At 34.1% G+C, this 22,284-nt stretch overlaps 1 protein-coding gene across 2 annotated transcripts in view; it reads right to left on the reverse strand.

Moving 5' to 3' along the window:
- The window catches only part of LOC138935683 (uncharacterized), a 133,379-nt gene extending 113,662 nt beyond the window's left edge, over positions 1-19,717 (reverse strand). Inside the window, exons 1-2 of one of the 2 annotated variants that reach the window (XM_070300457.1) lie at positions 19,654-19,717; positions 16,296-17,089 (exon numbers count right to left, since the gene is read on the reverse strand). In XM_070300457.1, the coding sequence (XP_070156558.1) occupies positions 16,296-16,339 (44 nt within the window). In that variant the 5' untranslated portion in view covers positions 16,340-17,089; positions 19,654-19,717. Of the gene's footprint in view, positions 1-16,295; positions 17,090-17,276; positions 19,029-19,653 lie in introns of those variants that run through there. The other variant, XM_070300447.1, reaches the window with a different exon arrangement.
- Positions 19,718-22,284: the final 2,567 nt, after the last annotated feature.

Genomic DNA, 22,284 nt, shown 5'->3' on the forward strand with positions numbered 1-22,284 from the left:
GCAAATTTAGCATCGTTAACAAAGTTCTTCGCAACTAAATATGGTGTGTATCACCTTGTATTACAATACCCTAAAATGATATTTAAAAAAAAAATCCAGTGCACGAAATTACAATCTATTATAGCGTGTAGGATTCCCATTTTTATTAAATCCCAAGAAGCTAGAAAGAACCCTGACATATCCGTCGACAGGCAGTTGAACGGGTGCAAAACGTAAAAATATTACACCACAAAGATGCAACAGGGCTGTTCGTTGGGAACTTCTTATTCGACCGTTGCATCCTGCAGCTTTGATCAATCACGACACCTGCATAATCACCGTTGCGAGTGCGATAATCGATTGACACGCTCGTGTGTCCCGTCGATTTAAAACGGGGGGAAAAACAAAGGACAGGCATAAGAAAATATGAAAAATACGCAATTCACATTGAGGGCTCTGTTGTAACTAAAAGGAAGCGGAAGATCGTACATTGAATGCGTCTATATCGCATTATCGAATAATGCAAAGTATATATTGTAATGCAGTGCTATTTGAAAAGAGATAGCTTCAAGAAAGAGAGATATATATATATCGGCGTGCGCACGTGGAATACATTGTTTAATCCTTCTACTATCAATATTTTTTACATCTTTTTCCGGGAGATTCAATAAATAAATGAAAATTTAAATTTAATTTCAATATTTCGATAAACACAAAGACAAGATTATACAAATGTCATGTTAATCTCTCGATTCAATGTTTTCTGAGCAAAATTAAATATAAAATCTTATCAAAGAAAAGAGCGATTTACAAGGAAAGAAACACAAGTCAATGAATTCTGTAATAATAAATGACTACAGCAACTTGAATTTACGTCGATGGAAAAAGGTATACATGTTCCTCTTGAATTCTTCATATATATTGCAAAGTATTGCGAAATGAATATATAACGTATTAACATATTTAACTCTAATTAGGTTTTGTGTGTGTATATATATATATATATATATATATATATATATATATATATATATAAAATTAATACGAAATTGTTCTTTAAACAATTAATTTCAAATCGAATTAATCGAATGAGAAGTCCCAGATTTCATTATACATATTTAATAATAGAAATATTTCATGTGAAAAATTAAACATTTACAATAAACGATAACTTATCGCAAAATCTGAATTAAAGAAAAGTCAATTTATCACGAGGTGTACACGAGGACATCCTGTATACAAATGCGGAAAACAATTCTTTTCTCTTCGCGGAGATAGCTTTCGATGAGAATTTAATTGACGCGAGGCGAATAGAGCGAAAGGGAGGCTGGAAAATAAAGTCGAAAGAAGAGAGAAAAAGACAACCGCCGTCGAGGAGCAATTAAAAGCAATTCCTCTTGGCTATATATCACTTTTACGTGCGCTACGGCCACGGGTCCTCATTAAGATCGACCTTCGACTCCACCGAGCAGCAACGGGATCCTATTGCTCCTGTTGTTTTCTCGAAATACGATCTGTCGAAAACTATACGGAAGACAAGGTTCATACATAAGTAATGAGAAAAGTATTTCGCGCGACGTGACGTCTTTAATGTGTGGCGAATTTTAATGCGCGAGCTCTGGGTTGTGAGATTTCTTTGGCGATAACAGAGAAACGGCGTGCAAAAGTAGCGGTCGTAAACATCCCGTGTAAAATTTCGAACGAATGTGACGAATTTCAAATTTCCTTTCAACTACTCCACCTTTATGTACACTTCAATGATGATAATAATAATAATAAAATTTATATTCCGATATCGAGAAAAAAAAAAAAAAAATTATTTCCGAAATACATAATGTAACATCGCGAAGAATAATTAAAATCACGTGAATATTATTATTATATCTATCGCATATATGCATAGACGACAAATAATTTAACAGTTTTATTTACGATATTATATTTGTTTATGCTATCTTATATACTTCAAATTAAAAGATCAATATTTGTATTCAACATGTGTGTATCTCTACGCAATTTATTTTTCGCGCCGATCGATTCTTATCATTTCTACTGGCAGCCTCTAGACAGTGCTATTTTCCTACAGACGGAGAAATGATCGATCGAACGTGAACAGAGAAACTCATTTCGTTCCTGTACGAGAATATATGCGGACTCTTCTTTTTTCCTGCGCATCATGTCATTGAAAGCCAATTCCAGTGTTTCAATCATCCGATTTTCTCGACGATTATGATTATATATAAAAAATAAACTAAGGATAATCTGTTACCCATTCAACATGAATACACTGTTTGCTAACTTCTTTGAGAAGAAATAAGATCTCTCTGACATTATTTAACTTTTCCTCTTTCGCAATATCCGATCACTCAACTTATCGATAAGTATCAACTTATTGTAAACACTTTATATATCGAAAAGAAAACCAGAAAAAAGCTTCAGTTAAGTTTTTTAAATAATATCAAGAAAGATATTTTTGTACGCTGATAGAAAAACTATGCGGAGGGAAATACCAGTCTAATAGACGACGAATGAATAAATTTGCATCAAATTTTTCGCATAAACGAAGCGAGATGCAGAAGAAGAAGAAGAAGAAGACGAAGAAAAGATACGAAGAAGTTCGCGCAGGTAAGTACGCGAATGCGCACGGAGAATCTACGGATTTAAATTGTAGATGATCTTCGCAAAAGTCTTCCCTATACAACGGGGTGGCGAAGGGAATAGGAAAAAGACGAAGAGGAGAGAGAGGAGCTGAGGACCAACGAAGAAACAGAGAGAAGCGATATACGTGCCTTCAGGGGGGTCGTTTTCTACTCTTTCGTTTTTCTTCCTCTCATCCTTTCTGCTGGTCGATGGGACGTCGATCATGAGCGTTGTTTTCGTTATTACTCGCGAGAAAGAGAGAAAGAGAGAGAGAGAGAGAGACGAAAAGAAGAAATCGCCGCTGGGAGCCAGAAGCGTGTGAAAGACACTCGCAACGAAGAAAATTTCGAAGACCTCGCCGCGTCGATTCGCGTGCGAACTGCGAAATATCTTGGCGCGATTTTGCGTTAACGTTCGCACGAAGTCGCGTGTCTTTGATGCCGCATCAGGCTTGTCGAATTAACTCTCGTCGCACCATCGTCGTTAACTTTGACGAGGGAAATCCATGGCTGCGATTAACACATCATTGCAAGACAATAATAATATAATAATCAAATGATTTTTATTGTTACAAGTTTGCAGCATCTTAGAAAATAACAAGAATTTAACAACTGTTGCAAATAAAAAAAGGAACAAAAATAATGAAAGTGATAAAAAAATAAGAAATTTAGTAATCGATAATTTACTTTCATTCACATTGTAGAAATATTTTAGACAATATTCAAGTGTCGAGTCTTTATACACTCGATATACAGATTTAATTAATTTCTATTAATTTAAAACTGCTTCAATGATTGACAAGAGCTATTTTCGCATGAATTTATATTAAACTCGTTATAAGTCTAATTGAAATTATAATTGGTACAGAGAGAAAATCCTTTCTTTTTCTCGATAATTTTTATTAATATAGGAAAAAATAATTTATGTATATATCAAATATATACAGAAAAAATTCTTTTTGTTATCGCAATAAACAAAAACAACTACTCAGATTTCTATCAAATTTAAAAGATTATATGATTAGTATAAGTACAGCATTATTTAAAGTATAGATTAGCGGCACTTTAGGAATTTATTTTGGAAGGTTCGAGGCATTCCAACTATTCTCACGATTTCGCCAAGGTAAACTCATTAGATTAATGTAATTTATTTATTTATTTATTTTTTTTTTTTTTTTCATTTTCTTCTAATTTTATAGACGGATTTGCGAGCATGTGTAAAGGATTCATTAATGTTGTGAAGTGAATGGATTTTATCTGAAAAGAGTTATTCGTTTTCTTGCACCATCTTCAATTCTGATGTTACATCCTGGTTGATCGAGGATCCTTAATTGACTTGTCGCTGCGGTTTGTTGTTGGAACACAAAGTATCAAGATGAAACGAGCCATAACAAGTCGGTTTTGTCGGCAAACGCGCGCGACTTTGACACGGCCTATGGATTCGCGCTTATATAAAGTTCCAGGTAGATTGAAACGAGGCGGAGAAGAGAAACCTTTCGGAGGGAAAAAAAAAAAAAAAAAAAATGTAAAGAGCGAGAAACCTTTCGCGATTGATCTCGCCGAAAACCCGCTGGTTGGCTTGCCCCGAGCCCCCTAATCTTCTTATTTACCGGACATCAGGGATACCGTAACCATGTAGACGAGATGGGCCACAGCTCGAGAGATCGCTTTTTAAAAATATATAATTCTAATATATTTTTTTTTTCAAATATTACATTTTCGTTCTTAGACGGGCGACGCATTTAAAAATAAATGGCTAAAAATTAGATTAAATTAAATCAAATTAAAATTAAAATCGAATTAATTAAAATAATTAAAAATAAAGCTAATAAAAAATAAATTTGATCAAAATTTATTTAAATAAAATCAGATTTTAAATTTAAAAAAAATTTGTTTACTCATGTCATCTGTCCTATATTTTCATTAAATCGGTGCAAATGTACTTCCGCGTGATTTCTAACACAGATATATCTCACTTGATACTTTTTTATTTTCAAACACTTAACTGCTTTTGTTTAAACGATATAAATCGCCTGATAATATTTATAAATTAATGCTTATCGATATCAGATTATCTTAGCCGGGCACTCCAATGTCTCAAGACGGCCCTGGTCGACGCACAGCCCTGACCGGCTTCGGACAAAAGTCTAACGTGGGCTCGAGGAAGAAAGCCGCCTCTCGCCGATTTCGCGATCCCATCGGTAATTATGTACTACCACGCTGGAAACTCTAAACAAGGCATATCGGGACGAGTGGCGGCGAATCGATCGGCGGTTTCAAGTTTCTGCCTTGCAACGCGCGTCGAAACTTCCCGATGAAAAAAACCAACGGGATATAAGATCTCGTTTCGTTTCGCGTCGCGAATGTGCGTACATATGTACGTGTATGTCTCCCGTAGGGAATAAGAATTCATTTCGACGAGACCAGCGAGACAATCGCGCACAGATTGGCAGCGCAGAACGCACCGCAATATTTCGTTTACACGGAAATAAAATGGGCACGCGATCGCGTTACAACCGTGCGTTGCACGCGAAACAAAATGCGTAACAGCGATGTAATCGTAATCGTATCGTATACCATATGAAGCTGGGCGTCTCATTTCGTGTAAATTCATTAATTGTTGAGAGTTCTAGCTTTATCTTTAATAGTTTTAGAGTTTTTGACAGATTAAACGAATAGCCATTTCTTTTTGTTTAATAGCCAAAACTATTACCTGTTTAATTTATCAAAAGCTCTAAAATTATAAAAAGTAAGAACGAAACTCTCAGCAATTAATGAGTTCCCACGAAATGAGAGGTCAGCTTCGCACATAGACGCGCCGCAAGTATTCTTTAAAGTTACAATGTATATCCGGCAAAATCTCCCATATAAGAACTCTAAGTCTCTTTCTAACGATTATCTTATTTCATTAATGAGAGTGACCTAAAATGATGGAAATTGATAAAATTTTAATTTCAGGACTCAAAAAGTCGTCCCTGACTATTAAGCTTTAAATTAACCGCGATGTGTACACTAGTCGTGCATTTCGGTTGATGAATAAGTGCCTGGTAAGGCGTTGGTTAATTTCGGAATGTTGGCTTCATATATTTCTCATTACGTTTATCATTAATGCATGTAATAGGTAGACGGAAGAGAGGAGGTTACATTCAAAATACATTCGAGAAAGCAGTTAGCGGTATACGCAACGAGCGAATAATAGTCGTAGCTTAATAAAACGATAGAATATAGGCAGATAAAGTAGAGACAGATATATTTTCTTTTGATTCAACAATAACATATAAACAATACTTCTTGATATAAATTGCAATTATTTGTTATTATTGCAAAAATTTTCCAATAATCACACTTATACAGTGAGTAAAGTCACATAATATAGAATATTTATCCGTGCTTAATCCATGATTAATAACGTATATATAATTTTGACATTATATTTTTTATAAAAACTGTTATATATCCTGAATTAAAAATTATGATTTTGTTTCTTAGTTTTCGTTTGTGTATATTTTCGTAATAAATAAAAATATAATAATAGTCACTTAAAATTATACGATAGCTAAAAAAAAAAATAATAACTTGGAGGATTATAAAAAAAATTATGTATTTCTTTTAATAATAATCTATAAAATGCTTATCAAATTTAATCTCTCTCTCTCTCACACACACACACACATACACAAATATATGTATATTAAAAGTACTTGAGGTTAAATATCAATTCTTCTGAAGAGAGAAAGAGAGAGTAAAGTTCGGATATAAAGTTATATTTATGATTCCTTTTTTACGTGCATGCCGCGTATAATATTACGGATGTTCGTATCGATTCGTGGATTGCTGCCAGAGTCGTGACACGGATATACGTAGTTTCCGGCACGTACGCGATTCTCGTCCGGGGAATAAACCGAGAGTATTCGCAAAGTCGCGAGCGTGCGCAACCTTACCGTCTAGAATTTTTCGCACGTGCCGGATAGAAGACATTCGATATGCAGATTACGGGAAGCCCCGCGTCTCTTCGCCGGAGGGAGGAAAAACGTAAAAAAAAAAAAAAGAGAGACACTCGCAAACTATACGAGCGCGTCTTATAAAAAATTCATACTCGACGACTCGTAATGATTAAAAATTCACTCGATATAATGCAAATAAACATATCTCGAATCGTGGAAAACATAATGCATTGCGATTTCCTATGCATCCTGCCTCTTCGTGTAAAATAATACGACGCGAAATTATTTATATACGCATCTTCAACGCTTTTATTCTCAGGATCTCAGTTTTATAAATACTATATGATTATGTGTGTGTGTGTGTGTGTGTGTGTGTGTGTGTGTGTGTGTGTGTACATATATATATATATATATATATATATATATATATATATATATATATATATATATCCTTTAAACTCTCATAAAAATAGATATATCAAATTTTTCTCAAGTATTGAAAATACAATGACTCTGTTATAACATTCGACGACATTCATCCTTATTACGAAATGACGTAGAGTTACTCCGGTACTTACATCGTATCGCGATATAAAGTGTTGCGCGGATCGCAACGTCATGTGTTTGAACGATCAAAGTCAGGTAGATCGTTATGGTTCGCTGAATTGTATTCCGAGCAACGAGGGATATTAGCTAATGGAAGTATATAAATGTTATTTCTAAAGCTTTCCTGTAGGGGTAGAAGGAAAGAGTTGGAGTTTCCTCTTAAAGGATATGTAAGAAAGAGACTTCATTTATCTGATTGAATTTCAAAATTCTCACGTGATGGAAATGGCAAATAAAAGATGTTACTAAAAGTTCGATTAGAAGTAATTATCGGATATACATATACGCATACGTATGTTATAATCTAAACATAATACGATTAAAAGATTTTTTAAAAATTGGTTGTTTCATGATACTGTACTGTAGTTTCGAAACACCGCGTATAAATCAAATGATCACAAATACTGATCGCGATGACGAAGAAATTTATCCTATCCGAAAAATAATTTATTACGTGAAGTAATTATCGATCGCGAATGCAACGTCATGGATTTTAATTCCACTGCAACGTATATGTGATGAGAGTGGCGATAAATTATACACTGATCAATGTCGTTGATTGCATCGAATAAAATTTGTATCCTTCATATTTTCTAAATATATAATGCAATGCTTTAATATCATATAATGAATGGTGAATAAAAATAATAAAAATGTTTATTATTTAGGTAATAAAAAGGGTCTAGGATTTAGAAAAAGTATCAAACTTAATTTTATACGTGCGATGTAATAAATTCTTGTAATATATCTTTTCTCGAAGCTCTTCGTATAATATTAAAACATTTATTCAAGAGACATTTGCATTAATTTTGGCGATAATTACACACACACATACACATACATTATACATAATAATATATTATTTTTAGAAAAAGATAAACGTCTTTTTGTTTCATAATCTAAAAAATTTTCTCAATTTTTTAAATATAATAGTAAAATTGTTAGAAGAAAATTTAAAATTTTTCAAATTTATTCAGAGACGCGTCAAAGATAAAATTGATATCTCCGGATTCGAGAGAGCGTTAAATCGTCGCAACGATCACCCGAACAATCGCGACAATTTCGGTCAACCACGTAATGTTTTGTTGTTACGCGGGTCTACGAGAGTATGTCAAGGCTGATCTGACAATCGAATCGCCGATAGGCCCGTGCAAGCGTATTGCCATATCGCTATATTGTCACGTATATATACAGATTTTCACGAATCCCTTTAAAGGGGATGCAATATAAACAAGGCTCATCGTATAAGAATCGCATACTTTCCTTGACCTACAAGATCGGATCAATTTTTGCTTCAAATTTTTCTTTTAGTAACGACTTATCCTGAAGAAAAACTTTGCAAAACTCTCTAGCATATATATTTCTCCCTAAATAATCTTACATGATCTTATTTTTACATGCATATATTTATTTGCATCAGATAATTCTATAATTATTATAGCTTCATCTACTACAAATATCTTTAATAATAAAAATTGAATTATATCACGTGTTCTGTATTTCAAACATATAATTACGACGCTGCATTCTGCGTTGCTTTATTCCGAAACACAAGTCAAAATGTATCAGCATTGATATACGCATCGTTGCATGCCCACAGTTATGAAGCGTACAAGGTGAGCCGGAACTATCGAACGATCGATTGTTTTACGGCATCGTGGCATAGAACAACCGACAAGATCGAGATATGCATACCCGGATGTATCATAACGCGCAATTTCGCTCTCTAGAAAAATACTCTGCGTGCACACGGTATATTTAATTAAATATTATATTGACGATTAAATCAATAATGTTCTATTGTTGAAAAAAAATCTAGATATAGAATGCTCCAATTCGTAAAACCATATCAAGAGAAATAGCAAATTTCAACATTACATTTTATTTAAAATTATTCAATAAAAATTAAAATTTAATGTGAGATTTAGCAACAACTAGATTTTAAAAGAGAAACTGAATAAATATTACAATTAATGATATATTATATGGCTGTTATGTTTGTTTCTCAACAATTTTCGTTCTTATTCGGAATAACACGAGGAGTCGAAAATATTTCATGTGAATTAGCTTCTCTCTTTAAATTCTTCAAAGCCGTTCTTAATTTTTCACTTCTGTTTTGTCTGCGCGCGACCGTCTCTCCCGCATTTTCTACTCGACGAAGCACCGAATCTCGTCGTACTGTTCATTATTCATCAGTGTTCTTTGAGAAAAATAAAGAAATATCACTATCTCCATGTCCAGGTCCGAGATAAATTTATGAGAAACGAAATTTTAATAGCCTAAGATTCCTTCGATATTAAATTCTATAGAAAAATCTTTGTCTAAAAAATATATCTAAAAACAAAGAAATAATGTTTCACATTTACATTTTAATATTAAATTTAAACATAATTTTCATATTAACATATTTATATTTTATAGATAAAGCAATGTAAAATTATCATCTAAAAATTGTTAATCTCTTCAGTCTCTTAAATTCGAATTTACTTTTTAAATTCGAAAAAGAATGAAACATTCGTTCGTGTCGTCGACCGAGAAAGAGTTCCTGCGCGCGAGAAGAAAAAAAGATAGAAAAAAAAGCAACATTTAAAATTCAAATATCGAGCATTTTTTTTTTTCCCCCCTCCGTTCTATCCGGCCATTATACATATTGACAAAATCCCGTCGTGTAGCAATGAAGCTCGCGTCACCCTTGCACGAGACGTGTGCGAGAGAGATAAACGGATAAAGAAGCTTGTCATGTGACAACACAATCGTGTTTAAACGTTCCGCGATAACGTGTCGTAGATTTCGTGCGAACACGGAACTCGTACGTGAGTTTTTTGCCAACAGGTATTCCGTCGAAAACTACATGAGTCACCCGTGAGTCAGGTACTAATTCGTCCACGGACAAATGTTAAGACCGCGTGCGACTTTAAATGCAATGTGTGAAAACAGTGTTATCGCACGAGCGCACGTGTTTTCAACATCTATCCTACATCCTGCTGATATCGCCGAGTTCGAAGTCTGGCTCGATAAACAATGGCGTATGCATTTCTTCTTTTATTTGAACTTAATATATACAATCGATATATTTACCATCTGTGCGAGATAATGTTTCTTTGCGCAGGTAATAAAAAGATACCAATATGCGAGCAAGATAAAGACACTTCGATCAATTGTTTGTTACATTTTTCACGTGATAACGTAATCGCTATAATATTAACAAGTAGCAACAACAAATATGTAAGAATTAAAAAAAAATTTAGCATACCGTCACTTGATCTCGATAATTATTGTTTATTGTGTCCATGTATAAACGCACAGTACATTCTCTCTAGAAATTTTTATTTCTATTTTGTAATAACAAATCATTTTTGATTAATTTACAGTTGAATTTTTCATATTGTAAATTGTTCGAGTTATGTATAATTAAAAATAAAAAGTTTTACACGGATGCAATAAAATAACATTTTATAATTTAATTAAATTCAATTATAAAAACGTTACTTTTTTAATAGAAATAAACACAGATTTATAATTATCAAGATAATATCGAACATAAAAAAATTTCCAACAATGAATGACATTATTAAAAACGGTCATAAATTCAATGTTAAAAATTTATCAAAAATTAAAAGCGAAATATATATGTATATGATATTATATATATTATATATTTGTAAATTAATTTTGTTTATGTAATATTGTTTGTTTTAGTTCTTTTCGTTATAGTTCTGAACCTATTATTAATCCGAATGTACATCGGAACGTGCAATCTGCAATCATTTACAGAAACTCAAAGAGATACCTACAATTTATGCTCGTTCACTACATTAACAAAGTTTTGCTTTAATGCGGAGATTCCTGCATTGTACATTGTTACTAAATTTACCTAATCCGAGGAGATATCTGAAATGATATTATTGCCATTATATCTATGAATATAATTCCCATATAATAATCACAGAGCGTTAAAATAATTAAATTATCAACGATAAAATTTTATTAAAAAGATAGACAATAAATACTTTGTCCCGACTTCTTTTCATTCTTTCAACTAAAAATAATTTTTAATTAAAAAAGAAATATATATATATATATATATATATATATATATATATATTAAAACTACAATCATTTTAAAAATAGGAATCAGATTTAATAATTTCAAGATTAAAATTCAGCCATATAGATAATGAAATATCGCTTTTATCAATATTGAAAATTTCAGGAATGCCCAAGTAATTGTCATTACTAGCATTTCATTAACTTCTCTTTACGAAAAACGGATAATGACAGAAGCTCAAGAAAGCTAAATACCGCAAAGAGAAAATACTGCGATCTTTTCGTGTGTAATCTCGGCAACAATGACTACAGCTTTCTATATAATTAATTATATATAGTGTTTTCTCAGATCTCAAGACTGAACGGAAAATCTTTCTCGATCTTTCCGAGAAGGCACAATGGCCAACTGATCTTAATTGAAATGCTTTAATTTTTAATTATATGGTTGCGCACGTGAGCGCGAACGACAGAAGTGAAGAAGTTGCTGTTATAGCGACTTCTAGAAGACTATTTTTTTTTTTTCACGAAACGAGAAAAGAAAGTTGCCGCGCGACGCGTACTCTTTATATCTCGCAATCGATCCCACAATAGCCTAGCGATTCCCGCGTTAATTAGGGACGACTGCTTAATTATATATTATAGACGTTAGAGAGAACTATCGCAATCTTATGCGAGGCGCGAGAGACGAAATTATATAGACGAGAAAAAGAGTATACCCGATCCTAAAAATTAATATTTACATTCAAATAAGCTGTGAAGTATTAAATAAACATTTTAATTTACATTTTAATATATATGTATACATATATATTGAAATTATACTTAAATATACTGAAATTGCACTTCGATAAATAATTATTTATATTATATTAACTTAATTTAATTTTTTATTTTTAACTAAATAATAAAAATTTCAATATACATTTATTAAAAGTTAAACTAAAATTGCTTTCTAAAATAAAGTTGCACATATATAAGAGATTATATAATCTATAATTATAAGAAGCAAATTATATAAAGCAATTGTCATTCTTTTCTAAGAAAAGAAAGTTAATACAGTCTGTTTATGTTTGGAAAATATATTGACCTAAATAACCATGTATATCAATCTCTTACAAAGTATGTGTTTAGCATTATAATTAATATTATACAATACATATGAATATCGCTGATTGGAAACTTCAAATTCAGTTGTATATATTTCCGATAATTGTTCCGACTCCAATAAAATTAATATTGGTTTAATACCGCGATCAACATACTATTTTATTTATTCCTACCACCTAATATGATTTTCATATTACATTTAAAATCATATTAATATCAATAAGTAAATTGACAATTTATTAATTTTGCAATATATTTATATTAGTTAATCTACATATACTCAATTCAGATAATCTGCCAATAGTTTATCCCCAAATCAAATATTCCGTATATATATATATGGATAAAAAGTAGATTCTCTCTACATTAATCAATAACTTCGAAATAAGCTGGCACTTTTCACGAATGTTGTTCACGGAAGCGATGTCGAGTTTCCCGAAGTTAATATAATTTTCTCCGGAAAAAAAAAAAAATAATCATGATAAAATTGTAATGGAAAAAGTATTCCGCAGAAAGATACTCCATTATGCACGAGTGGAAATAAAAATCTGCGAGGACTTTTTCGCGACACAATTAAGATTTTTCAACGACGTCTTTAGCTTCGTGGATCGCTTCGTTGTGACGTTTGTCATTCTTACCCAACATTTTCCCTATTTTCTATTTCTCACTGTGATGAAGTCAATCTTGTCATCGGATTAGCCATTAACATATGGTTTTCCAATTCAAAATAAAACATTGAAAGTTTTGTCCGCCGATTATTGTACTGTTTTTTCTCTATTTTGAGAGACGTATTTATTCATATAAAAATTGAATATCATATGAAAAAATATCAAATTATTTTTAAAGAAAGATTTAAAAAAATATAATTATTTCTCATGTAATCTGACTTATATAATATCTCTTTTAATAGACGAAAAACTATATGTAAAATTATAAATTTTTTTTCTACACGCGCACGCGCGCCCGTGTATGTCATACATCGCATAATAAAAATGCTATAAATAATTTGATATTTTAGACGTGTCTTGTAAAATTTGCAAGCATCATAGCGCGTATTATATTTTAAAACGCTAAACTTAAAAGGAAAAAAATGGGGAAAAAAGAAGATTAAAATATAGACATTCGAATTTTTTCAATAGCCCAATCTATTTCAAAACTTTGCTCGGAATATCAGCTGCGAACAAATGTAGCATTGCGCAAGCATTGCGAAAGAAACAATACAACGATCGGATTTATTTGATGCGTATACAAATTTTCCAACGATCCCGTAACTGATACAAACCCAAGCAGCTTTTCCAGTATTAACGATCGTCATAGTAACAGTCTATTTGGTGAATCCTCTTTCGCTCTTTCTTTTTCTCTCCCTTTTCCCTCTCTTTCTCCATTTCCCGCACGTAAATGGATATTTACAAAAGTATAGACAGAATTTTTGTTAGACGGGAGAAAACTATAGGGATGGCCGACTATCGTGCGTACGCGTATACACCGTCTTTCAAATTAGCATTTCAATTTGCCGTGCAGGTGTCCCGCGCGTGTTGTAGCCGTGAGTCAAACGAGAACAATCGAGCTGAGCCGAAGTCGGAGTCGAGTCGTTATCCGCCACCTGACATTTTCGATGCAAAGCCGCCGACAGCGAAGCGGCAAGCGTGACATTTACATACATACATATATGTATATCTGGCCGGCAGCGCGCGCGGCGTTTGTCGTATCATATTTCTGGGATAGAATTCACGGTCCAATAATCCACGATCGCTACTTTTCGGCTGAATCATATCTGGTGAATCTCATCGAGAGGTCGAATCAAATTGACAATAAATTCTAAAGTTTACATCGAGACAATATATCATTAGCTTTAAAAGTTAAGAACGCAAAACAAATAAACGGCAATTTTATACAAACGTAAGTTACATTTTCTTTGAAAATATTTTTTATAATCATGTTATTTCTTTTTTGTCAATCTTTTGTCACGTATAAAAAAAAAAAAAAAAAAAACATTATCTTTAGAATATCGATATTAATAGAGTTCTAATTCTATTTTAATGAGCTCTAGAATCCCCGATATGCTACTTCTGATAATTAACATTCAAATAAAAATAAACGAATAACAACAATGAAAAAATCTCAACGATAATTTTCAATTCTAACGTAGCATTTTTTTTTCAAATTTTCATAGATTACAATTTCGGAAACTATTGTTTCGGAAATTTACCATTTTGTTTTTTAAGTTTGGATAGTCCTACAAAATTTTCTCTTTATCAAAAAGTATTATAATTTTTATTATAAAATTAAATAAATATAAAAGAAAAAAAATTATCAATTTATTATCAATTTTTATGAAGAACCAAAATTTCAGCAATAAAATCGAAATTCTAAGAATGGAATATTGATTTCGTGAAAATTTAAAATATTCAATTTGGTTGATTTAATCAAATCCCTCCACGAATGACGACGTCAGCTTCTCCGAAAGCAAAATGCCAAATGTCTTAAAATTCACATGCATTAAGAATTTTAAATATTTCCACCTTATATTTGGTAATAATAACATTCAAATATATATGAGTCAATGTCTAAACATTATCAAAAATTAAGTACTTTTTTAAAGCAATTAGTATGAAATATGCATAATCTTTATATAACGTATCTAATTTCTTATGTAATATATTATATTATACAAATAATGTATAATATATGCAGCTATTAAATTATCCGATTTATTCTCTAGAAATTTTCGATTTGATTCGTGAATATTTATGAATGGAAAGCTACAATCTCTGTACTCATAAATATAAATGTACGTGCGTAACATTATTTTCATCATTAATTTCAAATCTTTTATTTTAATTACCCACCTGTTTCTCTATTTCTCTCACCATATTACAATCAAATATATCACGATTTTCTCGCGAGAGATGCAAAATTATTATTGTTGGCATCTTTACGGCATGAAATTAGCCTCCATTTTTTATTGCCGCCGATATTTATCTTATAAACGATCGACGTTTATATCTCCCTATGTCGTCGTCGTATAAAAGAGGAATGTGCGAAATGATCGACGGTGAGATATATGACGAAATAAACGTCCAGGATATAAAAGTGACCGAAAGCAGCCGAGGATGTTTCGATCGTTTTAAATGCTTAACTTAAATTAATTGCGTAATAAGAGAGAGGGAGAGAGAGAGAGAGAGAGAGAGAGAGAAATATATATACAAGTTCTGCATATGGTAACAAAATAAAAATGCACACGAGCCCCATAGGCGTCGCAAATCGTTAGCGAGTATTATATTATAGCTATATAGTAGTACGCAATTACTTTGATTGGCGGCCAATTACTGCGACGTGACTACTTTACTTTTAACGAAAATAAATAATTATCGAAATGAAGCTCTCTTGAGAAGCGCTATTCCTTATTATATTCCCTATCACACGCGTATAAGATTGGCAGGCATGCAACATTGGTTGCAAGTCATCTTGAATTTGTTAATTATCAGTGCCGTCTTTCTTTAGTTAAGCTCCAGGTCATGTATGCGATAAGCATCGAACGCGAATTCCAAAGTTGACGGAGCATAACACGAGAGAGGCGTCACTATAATCCCATGATAAATTATTCAACATTGTTAATTAGCGAGAAAATGTATATATAAAAATCATTCTTTGATAGACTAGACAAAATTGTCAAGAGTACCCATTCTCCGTTTAAAACATGGTATAAAATTAATTTAAATTAGCTACAATCGAATTAAACGATTTAATTTTAATTTCTGTATTTATATAAATATATACTCTACATTTTTATCCGTATATATATTTATCTCGAATAAGGATGACTCCGAATGTCTCTTACAATTTAAGAATCATCGTAGCGTAATATGCCGGGGTACTGCCGGGATGCGTACTGTTATCCCTAAGTACATATCGCCTTCTTCGAATTTATTTTTAATATTTTCACATAGAGAGGAAGAGGTGACTCACTCACCTTAAAGCTCGTTGTGTGGTCTTCATCTTCGATGAGCTTCTCATCTCTCGCTACGAATAGAGGATCTTCTTTCTCCGTCTGTCTCTTTGCCGCTATCTCTTTCTCTCTCTTCCTCTCTGTCCTTCTCGTTCCGCTCTCGGCTGCTATCCCACGGAGATTCGTCGCACCGTTTGAAACGTATCGGGCACCGATGATCGATTTCGAAAGCAAAACACTACAAGAGGTTGATTGCGGTATCGCGAACGTATATGTCCGAACGAGGCAGTTATACAGTTATTATTACTTCACTCGCGTAAAAGGATCGTATCACGGTATTCTCGCGCTTAAATCACACGCAAAAATTGCGGTATTAATTTCACATCGGCCGCGCCGATACAGTATGCGAAAAATTACACTCGCGACGCGTCAACTCTTCTCACGATGAGAGATTATCTATTATACAGTTTAAGTCCCTCTTTCATATCCCGCCTTGTAGATCTCTCTGAAATGTCGCAATGAAATCACAAGATTTAAGATCGGGTGATTTGTTTGGATGCTCACGAAGATTGGCCATGTATATGTTCTTGTATCATCCTTTTAAAAATCCTTCCTTGCTGAAACGAACGTGAGGCAGTTGGCGGATGATCGACGCCTTCATAGCCAGGCATCGCGAGGTGCAAAAGAACGCCGCGAATTAGATCAGTGGGACTTGCGGGCGACCGAGAAACTTGAGTCGCGAGCGGCGAAAGGCCTCGCAAGCTATCTTCCTCTATCTTTCTCCACCTTTTCTCATTCTCGTCAGTTGACGTCTGAATCTGCAAAAATTTATATTTGTATCTTTTACCCTCTTTTACGCTCTATATCTATCTGTTTTTTTTTTTCCCCAAATTGTTGTGAATATAAGCGCTTGTAACGCGTTCGTTATCTATAATGTTTCTATCTCTCTCTCTCTCACTTATAGTCTCTTTCTAGATTTGACATATTCTTAAAGTACAATCTTACGTAATTTTATCTCTTGAATATCGCATGTTTCCGTTGCCGCTTTCGTCTTCAACTCTTCTCTAACCTCACTTTCTTCCGTCTCGGGGAGGAACCTCTTTAAAACGCGGTGAGTCGGGATCGTCTTTCGCCCAGATTAATCGCCGACTTATCCGACTCTCGCACGCCACGGAATCGGCACGGGATCGCCCTCGCGCATCACTCGCGTTCGCGGCCGCGTTCGTTCCGTACGAACGCTGCGCGCGCGGCGAAGGAAGTCGACGCGAGCATCGCGCTCGAGACACGCAAACGAGATACGGTACCGCTACCTGCTTTCGATGCGTTTCAACGATCGAGCAAAACGTCGAACACCTCTTTCTCCGAATTCGTCCGGCAATGTCCAGACACGCGCACACGCACCGTCAATGTCGGTGATGATCGCTGAGAATTTTCAAAACGAGTCCTTTATCCCTTATCCCTACACAAGAATCAGAAAGAATCCCTCCCTCGAAACTCGCGAAGTCAGCGTTGATTGTAAGCTGACACCCGCGTCAAGAATCTATAAATTTTCGCGGAAGGCTCCGACAAAAAAAAATTCAAATATGGCGGATGTAAATAACGACGAAGTTCAATATGATATCTTACTTCCGGCGCGTTCACACAGAATCTATCACCTGTTTTCGTCACCCGACGTCGATCCGATCGATGAAGATCCAGATCTCTAGCGATCGTTCGGCCGCCGAAAATACTCGCAAGTCGCACAGGTGCTTGGTTGAGTAGAGAGGCGACCGCAAGCCTCCTCTACTCCGGTCGAGAGAGGAGTCCGGCGCGAGTACGTACGCGAGGACTGGTTTCACGACGCTCCCCCGTGCCCGACCGGCCAGACTACTTCGGAGGCGATAGCACGGGATGGCGAATGCCCGGACGATTGGAGCGCGAGTGAGACGGACTCGTTGCTCGCCGCGCAGCGAGAGAAGAGCGGCGTTCGCGCGCGCGCGCGCGCACGCGCGCGGAGGAGAACGCGCGGTGGGTCCCGTTCCACGGGAAGAGGCTTCTTCCACCGAGCGCGAGAAAGTACTGTTACTTAGATGGGGCCCGGGGGGGGACCGGGACGACACGACCCGCGCTGCATGTAATTTCGTGGTGCGATGCGTGCGCTTCTCTCGAACGAAAAACCCGACTCGACTCTTTTTCTCTCTCTCTCTCTCTCTCTCTCTCTTTTGCGCACACGGTCACTAAATATTAAGCACGGGAATCGGGATTGTTTTCATCATCGATAAAACGACGCGGTAACGATGCCGAGCGACTTCGCATCGTGTCTTCGGGTATGTCCCGAACGCGACTTCCCGCCCTAGACTAGAGAAAACACAAGTGGGAAGGGAGGGGAGAAGGTAATGCGGCGCCACTGCGGTCCATAAACAAACTTCGTCTCGCGCGCGGCCAATGTTTTGAGTATATTCGGCGAATGGAATGTTTACTCTTGCGTGCTCCAAGTACGTACGTGCGTACGTACGCACTCGTAACGGCTCTCGATTCGCCCCACCTGTTTTAATCGCGACGTACACGTGCGGGTGGACGTTGTAACTCTCGACCGGTGCTCGTTCGCGCACCTCCTCTTTCCACACGCCTTCTCGTTTCTCCCGTCGAAGAGGAAACGTTCACACGTGCATCATCGCACGCGTGTGTGTCGATTTGTCTACAAATCTCTCTCTTTCTCTCTTTCACCCACTGACTCGTCGCGGAGCACGCGATTACGATACGAAACGTACACACCGCTCGACGGTCGCGGCTCGACTGGACGACCGACCGCCTTCGCGCTGTTCCCTCGTCGCATTCACTCTCGTAACACGCGAGCCGGCGCCCCCGTAACTTGTATGTACCGGAGTTGAACCGAATGAGAGATTTCCCGGATACGCGCGAATTAAATAGCGTTCACGCGAGCTCGCACATTGAAGGTAAATTTTATCTCGATTAGATTTTAAGGAAAATTTAAAAAAGCTGTATTAAACAGTGCAAAATTAAAACTGTTCTTGAAGTAGTCGCGTCTCGTGTACAAAATAAATGTCAAATGAAAAAGACACATTTATGAAAATTGAGCTTATAATTCTTTTCCGAAACAATTTGAAATGTCTCGATAAAAATATATTATAGTTACTTCAATTATAGAATTCTGTTCTTTAAAACATTACTCGTTTAAGTTTACTTCTCGCGATATCTGCCGATCTTTATTAGGTGTAGCATAGCGAGAAAGGGGTGCGTGCGTGTGTACATACCTGCGCGTGTTTTCGCGTAAACAGTAAAGTAGGCTGTGCGCGAGAGCGTGAGGTGAGCGGGTGTAACCGGTTCCAACGCGATTTTTTTCGCGGAAAGTACACGCGAAGCTTTATAAAATTGTACGTACCCTTTTTTGTCGTCGTCGTTGTCGTCGTCATTGGATATCGCATGTGCACTCGATGCTTAAACCGAACGAACGTGATGTTTTGACATTTGCGAGGATCTGAAGGATCCGGAAAAAGTAGCATTATTCGCATCATTTTTCCAATATTGGACCCCTCAAAAGACCGCAACATTTTCGTTTTAAATTCGAATAACTATCGGGGAATAATAATCTGCAAAGAAATAACAAAATATTTTAGTATTATTGAATATTTCGACATACACAATATTGAACAAATTATAAAAGACGTGCTCTAGAGGAAATTTCATAATGTAATTGTGTAAGAGTCTCATGCACATACCGTTTTAAAATAAAATATATTGATGCCGCAAAGGGCTCGTAAGAATTTGTAATTTTTTAATAAAATAATGGAACAATGTATAAATAAATTATAACAATATCGTAATTAAAGAGAAGATAAATTTAACGAAAATTTTTCTCGTTAGCGCATGAATTTTTTTTGTTAGTTATATTACGCTTTGTTACAATTCATATGTTTGTAATATGTGAAAAAGATAAAACAGTATTATTTATTAATCGCGTAATAAAATTGCTGATTATATAAATATTATATATCAAATTCTTTCACGTTATTAGCTAAAATTAAATATTCATATAATTAAATGCATATTAAATATAATTAATTAATTATTGATATAAAAGATTATTCGATAAGAACATTATTATGTATTTTCATAAAAAATTTATATAAATTGAAAGATTAAATCGTAAATTTATGAAACAGTATTTTTTCATCAATTAATAATTGAATGTATATTTATTTTTGTTTTTACTATAATAAATAGTAAACTTGAGTAATGGAAACTTGAGTAAATCGATAGAATAAAAGCTGTTATTTAACATGGTCAATATAAGTCGACTGATCGGTTACTAAATCATATTATGCAATAAAATATAATTGTATAATTTATTACGATTTTTGTTGAATCAATCGGACATGATAAATTTCTTTACCGAATACTATTGATATTGATGACTATTGGTAATATCGTACAACTCTTTTCGGTTCGGTGAACATTAGATTTCGAATTTTTTTATTAAGTCGATTCGATGAAAGGTTTGCACGCTCCATGAAACTTCGAACCAATAACGAAGATCCGGTGGCATAATAATTGACGTCGCGAATATCCCATTTTTCGTTGTTTTCTGAAAAAAAAAGTAACAGATACATCAGTTGTTATTTTATAACTTTATAAAATATGATATAAGATACGACATAATTAAATCAAATTTTATAATATACTGTGCAAGTAAATGTATAATAAAGTAATATTAAAATTTATATCTTCTTAATAAATTTTTCAATATATATATTCACTTATATATATATATATATAAGTGAAAAATATTTGCAGAAATGATATGCTTAAATGCAGTTTAATTTAATTTAACTCTAATTAATTTTATTTTAACTGATCTTCTTCCAGCGCAAAATCATTTGAAATAAATTTATCTTTTAGCACAGAGATACATTGTAATATATATAAATATTAATTTATTTATTTCGGACGATTTTGCTGAAAAAAGATTAATTAAAATGAAAAATTAAATAAATTAAATTAAATTAAATTAAAAAACATTACAACATATCAGATGACATAGAGATTTTAAAAATAGAGAAATTTTCAAATATTATAATTTAATTTTATTAAAATATTAATTAGTTTTTTTTTCATTTTATTTATTCTTTATAAAGTTATCCGTTCTCAATAAATTATTGTTACTTTATCAAAGGAATATACACAGGGTCTCGTGATTCTATATTCGTTTCTACTTTTATCGGTTTATAGCGTTATTGAACGAAAGATTAACGAGTATATAGGTATAGTAGTATCACACCTTCCGATGCTGCATTCAATAAATTGTATAAATCGATGGTTAGAGATTTCAGATGGAATGTATAACACAATTAATCCACGGTGACACTCGCAATTTGACACAGTATCCGCGCTTGCAGCTTCTGAAAAATGAAACAAAGTTTGCACGCATTTGTCACATTTTTCGCTAGTTACAAAATGTCCCTATAGTGTATTCAAATATCCGGTTAACAAGTTCTCTATCAAAAATAGAAAAATAAAACACCCTAAGAGCAACACTTTTCATATAGAGAATATTATTACTTTTTGAGAAAAATTTATTCAAAACTGCAGTTTTACATATTTACAAAGTTTTATGTCGCACTGATTATTACGCATATGATAGTTCAACATATAATAATGAGTTCCGGAAAATATTTTATTTTATCGACTGTGTGACGATGAATCAGAAAATTGAATAACGTCAAATATTCTTAGAGGTCTCAAATGAAATAATATATATTGACCGTCATAGAATTGGACTGTCAACAATATTTAAAACCCATATAACAATATTATATCGAAATTATGTTGACGAGGACATTACGTATAATGTGTCCTCACTTGTACTATCTTTATCACTTGTGTAGATACTTTTTTACTTACGGTGCATATATTAGACAGGGCCAGTCTATGTTATTGCGTAGACCAAGTATAGGATCGCGAATAAACGAACAAACATCGCGCGTATCGTCCAACAAGCGATCGTCGTATTTCG

This window comes from Polyergus mexicanus, unplaced genomic scaffold (genome assembly GCF_030449975.1).
Source record: "Polyergus mexicanus isolate NDT 795.1 unplaced genomic scaffold, iyPolMexi1.0 SCAF_1, whole genome shotgun sequence".
Taxonomy (NCBI): Eukaryota; Metazoa; Arthropoda; class Insecta; order Hymenoptera; family Formicidae; genus Polyergus; species Polyergus mexicanus.